This window comes from Castanea sativa, chromosome 12 (genome assembly GCF_040712315.1).
Source record: "Castanea sativa cultivar Marrone di Chiusa Pesio chromosome 12, ASM4071231v1".
Lineage (NCBI taxonomy): Eukaryota > Viridiplantae > Streptophyta > Magnoliopsida > Fagales > Fagaceae > Castanea > Castanea sativa.
This window is the reverse complement of record NC_134024.1, coordinates 8780610-8793089: the sequence shown is the minus strand read 5'-3', so window position 1 is coordinate 8793089 and position 12480 is coordinate 8780610. Positions and strand designations below refer to the sequence as shown.

Sequence of the window (12480 nt, the reverse complement as noted above, 5' to 3'; positions counted from 1 at the left end):
TCACAAGTTGGAAGGTACAACGTCCTAGCTTTTAGGGAACCTTTTCGCCTACCTTTTACCTTCATGTAAGAAGCCATAGAACCAATCTTTAGGTCAATCCCATAAAGTGCGTTACATCCTATGTATGTGTTTGGCCGTTGTTTGTTTATTCTCAATAAGGCCCCAACTTAATAATGAGAAACTAAAAATTATCCAACTTTTGGGTATAGGAAAGGACTTGGTCTAGAGATGGTGAAGGTCAATTGAAAAGATTATCGTGGTCCAAGAGAACAGTTGAAAGCCCAGCTCAAGAAATCTCAGCACAAGGGAGTTCAAATCAAGGTTCTAGTCCTATAGTAATTCTTGAACCTACAAGCCCAAACACAAGCCCACACCTACAATTCTCAAATCCATTTTTCCACTATAATTTTCTACATACTCCACCAAGCCCTTCTTAAAGCTTATTTCCTAATCCTTCTACAAGTCCATTCCAAAGTTCCCTTACAAGTTTAACTCAAGTAGACATACTCATTTCTTTACCAAACTCATTCACTTTAGAAATGGCCCACGAGAACGACAACCATGTGGATTGAAACATGAAGGATCATGTACAACCACTTCCCACCACTCAAGAATTACTCAACATCATGGTAGCTGGACAAGCCCAACTCCAAAAAGACATCCAAGCATTGATCCAACAGATAGGGAGCAAGAACTCTCATGAACCTTTTAGTGCCCTGAATGAATCGCTGAATTATGAAGAAAGCCATGGCTTGGGGTTGACTGAAAATGAGAAGAAGATGGTTGAACGAATGGACCAAATGGAGAAGCTCCTAATGAGATTTAGAAGGGTTGAAGAAGCTATGGATCTGCATTCACTTTCGCTCTTTCCTCAAGTAAGAGCCCCACCAAAGTTTAAGATGCCAACATTGGACAAGTTTAATGGCACGGGCTACCCAAAAGCCCATCTGAAAATGTATATGAGGGCATTGCAACCCTTAGGGGCTAGTGAAGAGTTAATGGCCCAGATGTTTCAAAACACACTCACGGGGCAGCTTTGTGTTGGTTCCTAAATTTGGATGATTCTCGAACTCGTAATTGGGAAGATATTGGTCGTGAGTTTTATAAATAGTATAAGTATAATACTGAAGTGGATGTTACTCGAAGAGACCTTGAGATAACTAAGCAAGAATTTAAGGAGTCTTTTTCAGCATTCATCACAAGGTGGAGGGCTAAGGCAGCCCAAATGACTGTTAGGCCCAACGAGGAGGAGCAGTTGAACATGGTTGTGAAGAATCTTCTCCCAGCCTACAACAAGTATCTTTTTGCCCAGTATTTCCCTAATTTCAAGGCCTTGATTGCTGCTGGGACTCAAATTGAAGACGCTATTAACACTGGCGCAATTAAGGGAGAAGAAGTAACAAGGCCCAAGAGGTCCTTTGTTTCATCAAGCTTGAAAGTGCCAGAGATATCTGCCATAAGCAAACAGTCCCCTTTTCAGTTAGTAGCTTCACCCCAATTGGCCTAAGCTCCACGGGGAAGTCCCAGGAGGCAATACCATGAATTGCATATGTTACTCAGTAAAGTTTTTGAGAAAATTAGAGAGAAGGATCTCCTTAGACCTCTTGATCCAAAGCCGATACCAAATCCCTTGTCGAAGTAGTTCGATAATAGCAAGAGGTGTGCATTTCATCAGACACCAGGTCATGCTATTGATCAATGCTTTGCACTCAAAAACTCCATTCAAGATTTGATTGATCAAGAGGTTATATCTCCACCAGCTTGACCTAATATCACCACAAACCCACTCCTTAATCATGCTGTTGGGCAAGGCCCAAAGATTAATTACTTATTTGAAAAAGAAAGCAAGACACAAGAGGAGCTATCAGCCATGATCCAAGACATCCCAGGTTGCAACATCTTGATATGGGAAGAACTTATGAACAAGAAATTACAGCTTCCTAAACCTAGAATTGATATTTGGAATGAACAAGAAAAGCCCACATTATCAAATCAAGCCTCACCAAAATTCTCACCAAAAGAATCAATCCCTTTCCCAGAAAAGGCCACCTCCCCACAAAAAGAGTCCACCTTATTCTTCAGACTCACTTCACAAAAGCCCACATTCCTAGAAAGACAAACACATACTCCCCACAAAAAGCCCAACCTTTACAAAGCCACTGGAATAGCTCACCTTACTCGAGGTGGTAGACACTTTAAGCCATCTTACTTGGAAGCAGATGATCTGGTGGAAGCATTAAACATGCCATCTAGGCCCACCCAATTATAGCTAGAAGATGATCTTGTCCTTAAGCAGTTATAGAAGGCTCAAGCTAATATTTCTCTATGGGGTTTACTCACTGCCTCTTATCATCATCGTCAAGCTTTGTTGAACCTCCTAAACAAGATCCAAGTTCCAACTACCATAACTCCTGAAGCCCTTAATGCCATGATTGGAGTAATAAGGACTAAGCCTACTAGTTCTTTTTCTGATAAAGATATTTCAGATAAGGGGTATTCACATAATGACCCCCTTCACATTACAATTGACACCTATGGCAAAAGGGTGCCAATGGTACTGGTTGATGATGGTAGCGCATTAAATATTTGCCCCTTGAGGATTGCAAGTTGCTTGGGCCTAAATATGGAGGATTTTAGGCCATCCAATCAATATGTGAGGGCCTACAACAATATCAGAAGAGAAGTACTGGGGAATGTTACACTTGAGATAACGATTGGCTCTATAGTTCAGAAAGTACATTTTCAAGTTTTGGACATCTCAGCTTGTTTCAACTTGTTATTGGGCCAGCCATGGATTCACACTGCAAAAGCTGTACCCTCCTCATTATATCAGAAAGTTAGATTCCCATACAAAGAGTCGATCATTACCATACATGGTGATAAGTCTGATACTCAGGGTCTAGTGCATGGAATCCAAGTAGAAGAAGACCTAGCTTTTTCTGGATTTGACATGGAAGAAGTTCAAGCCATATCATGGTCGAAAGAAGCTATAGAAGAATGCTTTCCTATGGATTTTGATCCATATAGCAATGACAAAGTGGTATCAATGATGAGGAAGATGGATTATTTCCCAGGTTTAGGCTTAGGAAGGAATAATCAGGGCTTACTTAATTTCACTAGCTATGCTACTACAATACCACCATTTAGGTTAGGATACAAGCCCACTGATGAAGATTTATTAGAAGAAGAATTGAAGAAGACAGCCCGTTCTAAAGCAAAGGCGAAAGGGTTGTCATATGAGCTTCTTACTTTGAAGCCGTACACTCCTACTCTTAATGGAAAGTTTGTTAAGGAAGGGGAGGTCCAACTTTACTCCATGTTTCCAGAACCTTGGTGTGATTAAAGGACTGCAACAAAGCTTCCTGGGATAGAAATCTTTGCAGATTGTGAAATTGAGGCACTTAAAGCAGAAGAGAAGAAGATAGAAGACTGGGCCTCACATCTAGATCCCAATGCTATGGCAACTTTATTGGATGACATGTTTTCAACATGGGGGAAGGAAATGGGGGTGATGAAGTACCATTGATTTGGACTCCCACAACTGCAATAAATAACTGGGAACTCTTTCAGAACGATTATGAAGATCTTGATGAGCTTGTGGGAGGAGTTGACATAGATCAATTTCTCATGGAAGATGATGCTAGGTCACGGGGAGACTCAGACTTCGAACTTATAAACATTAGAGAAGATATGGAATCGTTGAAGACAGGGAGAACCACTCTTGATGAAATTCATGTGGTTTATGAGAATGGGACTATTCCTGGTGAAGGAGAGCTAAATACATTCCTTGATGTTCCTACCTTTTATCCATTGCTTCCGGAAAACACTACTCCCTATACCCATTATCATGAAGATGAAGACTACGAAGGGGATGATGATGAAGATTGTTTCTTTGAAGAACGTTGTTTGACAGAAGATGAAGATCATGATTTCTTTGATAGTGAAGAAGCTTCAATGCCCCATGAAGACTAGGAGCATACTGTTGAGGATAATGACTCGATTTATTCATTGTATGAGTTTCAACATTCTGAATTTGGGTCATTAACCCCATACACAGATGAAGAAGACAATCCTCGCAACAAATGTACATTGTTGGAGAAGTAAATCATGTTTCATGATTTTAAGAAACTCACCATCCAAGACTCAGAGGAAGAAGAACCTATTAATCCACACCAAGAGGAGGATGCAGACTATATGGATATATCCAGTGAGGATTCTAGGGATGACCCAATGGAGATAGATGAAATTTATATGCTGCGATCTGGAGAAGCTTACAAAGAAGTTCCTGCCATAACCACTATCATCTCAGAGCTGAAGAATTGGACTTGGGAAGGAAGCTACCCAGTTGAAGATCACCAAAAAGAGACCAAGTTCTTTGAGTCCACTAAAATCATTGTCCCTATTGAGTCTGTTTCAACTAGTACTCCTATTCCTGTCAATTTCTCTAGTATTGAGACTGTTGTCAACTCTTTCAATGATAATAAGATGATCTCTGATTCAGCTTACTTGCTTGCTTTGAATATTTTTATTTTTGAAATAAATAATGAAATGTCAAATAAAGGCTTCGAAACAAATGAAGAACAAGGGCATGTAAAGCCCATCAAGGAAGAAATTCAATCCATTAATTTAGGGTTTGAAGATGAACAAAAAATGATACAGATTGGTACACTTTAAATCTTAAAGAAAAGAATGAATTGATTATTCTCCTTCAAGAATATGAGGAGATTTTGGCATGGTCATACGAAGACATGCCTGGCATCGACACTGACATAGTGCAACATCATATTCCAACTGATCCCACTATCAAGCTAGTCAAGCAGAAGTTAAGAAGAATGAAACCAGAATGGACATTGAAGATCAAAGAAGAGGTGGAAAAACAATATAATGCCGGTTTCCTCCAAGTCGTTAATTATCCAGAATGGCTAGCTAATGTCGTCCCAGTACCGAAAAAAGATGGCAAGGTTAGAATGTGTGTTGACTTCAGGGACCTCAACAAAGCCAGCCCGAAAGATGACTTCCCCTACCTCATATAGACATCCTTGTGGACAATACTGCAGGGCATGCACTCTTATCCTTCATGGATGGTTTCTCTGGATACAATCAAATCAAGATGGCACCAGAAGTTATGGAGAAGACTTCGTTCATCACCCCTTGGGGAACATACTGCTACAAAGGCATGCCATTCGGCCTTAAGAATGCTGGGGCCACCTACCAATGCGCTGCTACAACATTGTTGCATGATATGATACATTAAGAGGTAGAAGTTTATGTGGATGATGTGATAGTCAAGTCTAAAAACCGTGGGGACCATATGTTAGCCTTGAGGAAGTTCTTTGAAAGAATCAAGCATTACAAGCTCCAACTAAACCCCAAGAAGTGCACTTTTGGAGTAACTTCAGGAAAGCTGCTCGGATTTATGGTTAGCAACAGAGGGATGGATGTAGATCCCGAAAAAGTTAAAGCAATTACAGAAATGAAATCGCCAAAGACCAAGAAAGAAATTCGAGGATTCTTGGGAAGAATACAATATATCAGTCGAATTTATAGCTCAATTGACTACTATTTGCGAGCCCATTTTCAAATTGCTCAAGAAGGATGTACCCATTAAGTGGAACAAACAGTGTTAAGAAGCTTTCGAAAAGATCAAGGAATGTTTGCTGAAACCTCCCATATTGATGCCGCCTATGCAAGGCAAGCCTTTGTTGCTTTATTTAAGCACTATAGATATAGCAATGGGAGCTTTACTAGCTCAGTATTTAGAAGAATCTAGAAAAGAGAATGCTATTTATTACATCAGCAAAAAGATGACTACATATGAAGTGAAATACTCAGTTTTGGAGAAGATGTGTGTTGCTTTAGTTTGGGCTGCTCAGAAACTCAGACACTACATGTTATCTTTTCAAGTCCTCTTGATAGCTCACATGGATCCACTTAAGTATTTGATGGAAAAGCCGGTCTAGGATGGAAGAATTGCAAAATGAGTCCTATTGTTGTTAGAATTCGACATTAAATATGTTACTTAGAAATTCGTTAAAGGACAAGCCATTGCTGATCATCTTGCCAACTGTCCCCCTCTTGAAGCAGAAGTGACTAGAGATGAATTCCCAGATGAAGATATTTTAGTGATGGAGCTTGTCAGGCGAAGAATGTACTTTGATGGAGCTGTTAATCGAAATGGGAGTGGAATAGGGGTACTCCTAGTTTCACCAATGGAAACCCATATACCAATCTCTATTAAGCTCAATTTCTCAACAACCAATAATGCTACTAAATATGAGGCTTGCATACAAGGTCTTGAGGCGCCTACTAGTTTGGGTATCAAAGAGATAGAAGTTTTTGGAGACTCCGCTTTAATAATCAGGCAAATCCAGAACAAGTGGAAGATTAAAGAAGAAAGGTTGCAACCCTACTATGAGCATCTTCAAGAATTATCCAAGAAATTCGAAAAAATTGAGTATCACTACATCCCCCGCACACAAAATCAATTTGCTGATACATTGGCTACATTGGCTTCCATGATTGACATTCCAGATGGAATTGATGTCCACCCATTGATCATTGAGCAAAGGGATGAACCATCGTATTGTTGTGCCGTGGAAGAAGAAGAATGGTATGCAAATATATTTCAGTTCCTCAAGCATGGGACCTACCCTAACACTACTGACAAGAATGACAAAATGGCAATTCGGCGCATGGCAACTAATTACATAATTTGTGGAGAAAGGTTGTATAGAAGATCATATGAGGGAATCCATCTCCTTTGTGTAACAAAAAAAGAAGCTCAACGTATCATAGAAGAAGTGCATGAATTTGAGTATGGACCACATATGAATGCTCACATGTTATCAAGGAAAATTCTACGTCTGGGATACTATTGGACCACCATGGAAGCTGATTGTGCAGCTCATGTTAGAAAATGCCATGAATGTCAAACACATGGGGATTTGAAGCACATGCCACCAGTTCAGTTACATTGCTTAAGCTCTCCCTGGCCCTTTTCTACATGGGGCATTGATATAATTGGAAAAATTAATCCAAAGGCTAGTAATGGTCATGAATACATCTTGGTAGCCATTGATTATTTTACAAAGTGGGTAGAAGCTACATCTTATAAAGTTTTGAATTCCAAGAAGGTTGCGCAGTTTATCAGAACAAACATCATATGCCGGTATGGAGTACCTTGTGAGATCATCTCCAATAATGGATCACACTTTCGAGATGAGACCTCCAAATTATTGATTGAATATGGCATTAAACATCATAGATCTTCCCCGTATCGTCCACAAACAAATGGAGCGGTTGAAGCTGCTAATAAAAACATTAGGAAGATATTGAAGAAGAATGCCCAAAACCACAGGGATTGGCACCTCAAGCTACCCTTTGCATTGTGGGGATATCATACATCAATCCGTACATCTACAGGGTCGACCCCATATTCCTTGGTATACGGTATGGAAGCAGTGCTACCTATAGAATCGGCGGTACAGTCACTTCGAGTTGTTATGGAAGAAAAAATCCCAGAAGCTGAATGGATGCAAGATCATTATGATCAACTATGTATGATTGATGAAAAGCATCTAAGAGCAATATATCGTCATCAAGGTTATCAAAGAAGAGCAAGAAGGCCTTTTAACAAAAGAGTCCATCCCTGAGAATTGAAGGTTGGAGATTTGGTGCTCAAAGAAATACGGGCCCCAGTACATGACCCAAGAGGGAAGTTTAAACCCAATTGGTCTGTGCCCTTCATGATTAAAGAAATCTACCTTGGAGGTGGGACAAGACTTGTGGACTTAGATGGAAACTCATTCGTGGAACCAACCAATCTGGATCAGTTGAAGAAATATCATGTGTAAAAAAAAAAAAGATAGATTGAAAACCCGAAAGGGCGGTCTATGCAAAAGGAGAAATAAAAAATTGAGTGTGAGAGAGTCTACTAGGTTAAAAACCTGAAAAGGCAGCCTAGGCAAAATTTAAGACAAAAAAGAAAAAAAAAGATAGATTGAAAACCCAAAAGGGCGGTCTATGCAAAAGGAGAGATAAAAAATTGAGTGTGAGAGAGTCTGCTAGGTTGAAAACCTGAAAAGGCGGCCTAGGCAAAAGTTAAGACAAAAAAATTGAACTACGTGATGACTTGATCCTTCTTTAAGAGGGTACGTAGGCAACCATATTGGTTCGGTCAATACAATAATCATTCATTCATTTTCTAAAGAAAATAAAGGAAAAGCCAAAATGTAATATTTTTATTCATCAAAGAGCCCTAATACATTGGAAATGAAAAACAATCCTAAATCGAAGTCTAAATTGACATATCTTTATTCAAGATAAATTTATTTAAAAGCAAGACAAATCCTAATCCGTTTGGAGTTTATTTGTTTCTCTTTCTCTTCCTTGATCCTTCCTCAGAAGTTTTCAAAAAAGCCCGCCTTTTCTTCCTCAAAATTTCCTCCTGGTCATACACTTCTTCAGCCAACCAAGCTAAATAAGCATGATTATTCTTCGAAAGTCCAACCCGCCTATAAGAATTCCTAGCTCTGTCTGCATTTATCAGCCCCCTCTCATAAATGGTAATTGTAGTTTGTTAGGAAATTTAGACCCCGGTTGATAGAATTAACAAGTTTTAATTCTAAGTTGTTAGTTAGATTTATTATGCATAAAACTTGTTAAAACAAACAAACATCAATATCATGTCAAATATAAGTGCAGCGAAAAAATAAATAAGACAAGATATGATGACCTAGGAAAACCAATGAAACCAACCAGTTTCACAGTAAAAAATCTAGGGAGAAACCTTCCCGAAAAGCAATCTACTATAGTAAAGAGAATTTCAGATCTAGTATAAAACCTTTGTCCTTAGACTCTACAATCCCCGTAGATGAACTCACAGCAGAAACCTTCTATTGCTTCAGAACCTCTGAACTCTTTAATATATGAACGCCACCCTTTGATGAACAGATCCCAGTACGTGACTCACTCCTTTGCACGAATCCCAATACGTGACTCACTCACCAACTTGAGAAAGAAGAATGTTGGCTGCAAAGTTCTTCACTCCATTAACAATGAAGATCAAGAAGCACTTGGTTACAAAACCCTAAGGCTCAAAGATGCAGTAGCTTCTTTCTAGAGAGAATAAGACTTTAGTCACCTTTTTCATATGTTCTCCTTGTGTTCTCTTATGTGACGGCCTCTAAAATATGCCTTATATATGTCTAGGGTTGTGAGAAAAGAAACCCTACACAAATACAAAAGTCTGGCCCAAAAATCAAATCTGAAAATTCTGATTTTTGTAACCTCGATAGATAGCCTCGATAGATAGCATCTGTCGAGCAGCTGTCGAGCAGGTGTCCAGTAGGTGTCCAGCTTTAGTAAACACCTTTTCTTCACTTGTTTCTTAGTCCAATCTTCATGGTTTTAATACTAGACTTGAACAACATATTCTTTGAAGTATTAAACACATCCTAAATCTATCCAAATATAAGTAAAGTGCGTTTTGTCAAAGGATTAGCTAATTACATAAAATATGTCCTTAACAATCTCCCCATTTAGCAATCTGTGACAAAACCACAACAAACAAATGAACATATGAGAGAAGTCATAAGTCACTCAACTCATACTCATTTGTTGAATACAACAAAATCTACACTAACAAAAACTCTTGAAAAATTTTGCAAGAAGAGAGTTCATGGCATGGAAGACTTTGACAACCTGTATTTCAGAAACACTTTAAACAAAACTCATCAAGGTATCTTAGTGTGAGACAGAAATAATAGATTGCATACAAATAAAGAAACATGTGTATAAAGAGAAAAGAAACAACACATGTAGAGGTAGGTGAAGAAAACATACATCATCACATATATATCAAAGATAAGCACAATGTATGTAAACATGGTTACAAGACCTAAAGTACAAGAACAAGAAGCTAAAAGTAGCTCTTACAACAACAAGGAGGTAAACACTCCCCTTAACAAGATAAAACACATCTCCCCCTTACAAAGGAATGTATTTCTCCCTCTAACTTGTAGAATCTTTAAAAAGAAACCACAAATTCTCCAATTTCTCTCCCTTTTTGTCGCGATTGACAAAGGGTACAGGAAGTTATAAAGTTTCACTCGAGAAACATAAAGATGATAAAAAATGATTAAGGGGGTACAAAGAATCCATAAAAATGCATGAATGTAATGAAACAAGATGCTATGGATGACAAGATAAAAGAAACACGCAAAACATGTGAAAAAAAATGCATGCAGAGGATCTCGATGGATCGAAAGGTATCGAGGAGCTATCGAGTAGTCATCGATAGATCGAACAACTATCGAGGAGATAGGAGATATCTCAATCGATCCACCTATCGATCGATCCACCTAGCTATCGAGAGGTGTCGAGATTGTGATAAGAAACAGTTGAGAAGCTCGACAAATAAGCCAGGTATCGAGAGGTGTCGAGGAGGTGTCGAGATGGCTTAAAAACAACTTTTCAAGAAGAGAAAAAACATAGATATGAATGCAATCAAACATGCAACTCAGTCCATGATCAAATCAACATATTAGACTTAAAAAATCATCTCTCAACAACATTCTTAAGCACATGGATCTCAAAAACACGCACTCACACACTAAACAAGTCTAACCGATTTTATATTTCAAAAACAAGTCAAGACAGTTTAGTGGGCATACATCAACACATGTAAACCTTGTGATGGCCAAATCACATTGTACCTGCACATGTATCAAAAGTAGCAAAGAATATTGCATGTTGTGTGTGAAAACATCGCAAGATTGCACAAGTGTCTCTATGTTATGACGATTTGAGATATGAGAAAATCACTCTAACTCACACATAATCATAACTGTTTGATGGGGACTATCATCTTTGAGGTACATCCTATAACTCCCACATTTCCTAGAAAACACGCTTGCAATTATATTTAAAGCATTTTTTTTGATCTTTTTTCTTTTATTTTCTTTGCATATTTTCTTTTTATTAAGCATATCTTGCATGGGTGTATGAAAGAGAGAAAAAAGATACCAAGTTATGTTACGCTTTTGACATTGCACTTTTGTTTGCCAAAGCATACAGATGTCATCAACATTGCACTTTTGCTATACCGAAGCATATAGATGTCATATCATGATTGGCGGGCAATAGTGGTAAGATGGTTATTTATGCCTTTCTCTTAGGATTTTCTAGTCCTACCCATCAAAAAGAGTGATACGAGTATTAAGTTCAAGAGATCACTTAACCTTACTCATCACAAACAAAGAGCTACAAAGCTCACTTGCTTAGTTGTGCATAGAGATGCTCATCTAAGCTACAAGAGATAGAAAGTTTAGAAAACTCTGTTTCAATGGCCATATTAAACTTCACAAGAACCGATGTACACAAACACACACTGTTTTTGTATTTTTCTGATTTTTCCTTTTTATTTTGAAAACAAAACAAAATAAAAACTAAACAACCAACCAAAAACAGAGAAACAGTCATGAAAGCATGAAAAAAAAATGCATATGCATGAAAACATGATTCTAAAAGCAGATAAGAAATCAAGCAAAGAGAGTCTTACTTTAAATAGAAAGAATTAAAGTAGAGGACAAACAAAAAAGACAATTAAGTCTTAGGCTCCTTTCTCACTTACACAGCACGAGTCTTTGGCCGTGAAGATGAAAAGACACGTTCCGTAGTATGTCTACTAAAGGACATAGAAGAATTAAGATTCTCCTAAAATTGAGTTTAAAAGCTCAAGACTTTTAATAACTCTCCAAACAAAAGTATAGGTCCTTTAGAGGAAACATGTGACCTTTTGGACATTTGCCTTTGAAAATACAACTTAAAGCAATTTGAACGAATCTGTCCATAAACACCACAATGGTGACAAACATGAGGTCTAACAAAGGATTTAGAATTTGCCAAAATAATTTTGGATTTCATACCTTTATTACCTTTCTCGAATTGAGGCACAATGACAGTCTTTGATCCAGAATCCGTGGAAGAGGAGGGGCCAGAGGAAACAACATATCCTAAGTTAGTCTTATCAGAACTAGGCTTTTGAGCACTCAAGACCTCTTCAAGTTTTGCACTAGACATCCTCTCTGTTTGAGTTCTAGCTTGACTAAGCTCAACCTCAAGATTCTTAACCTTCTCTTCTAATAAGGTGTTCTCCACAATGAGTGTCTCAACTAACCTTGTAGTCTCATCTAGCTTGACTAACATATCAGCCTTTTCAATTTTTACCTCATTAAGCTCTTTTATACAAAGATGAGAAGTCTTTTCAGATTTTATGAATTCAGTGCATAGCTTATCATAGGTTTCCTGAAGGGTCAACTTCTTGGATACTTCATCATCAGAAGAATCATCACTGTCACTAGTACTCTCCACAATCACCTTATCAGTTGAGGCAGCAAAGACCATAACATAACTACATTCATCCACATACTCATCAAAAGAGTCATTCTCGGTGTCACTCCAAGTAGCAACCAACCCTTT

General features: G+C 38.3%; 1 protein-coding gene across 1 annotated transcript; it reads left to right on the top strand.

The window, feature by feature from the left end:
* Nucleotides 1-4748: 4748 nt before the first annotated feature.
* Nucleotides 4749-5608, top strand: LOC142620132 (uncharacterized). The gene is made up of 3 exons (XM_075793550.1): nt 4749-4961; nt 5058-5174; nt 5258-5608. Exons 1-3 carry the CDS (start codon nt 4749-4751, stop codon nt 5606-5608), a joined length of 681 nt encoding a protein of 226 aa, XP_075649665.1.
* The last annotated feature ends 6872 nt before the right edge of the window (nt 5609-12480 follow it).

Bases quoted from the DNA above. Each gene is read 5' to 3' on its own strand.
- LOC142620132 (XM_075793550.1), top strand. From the start codon at position 4,749: ATGCCTGGCATCGACACTGACATAGTGCAACATCATATTCCAACTGAT. The intron at 4,962-5,057 runs GTTAGAATGTGT...ACAATACTGCAG, and splicing joins TACCGAAAAAAGATGGCAAG to GGCATGCACTCTTATCCTTC. The intron at 5,175-5,257 runs GCATGCCATTCG...ATACATTAAGAG, and splicing joins GGGAACATACTGCTACAAAG to GTAGAAGTTTATGTGGATGA.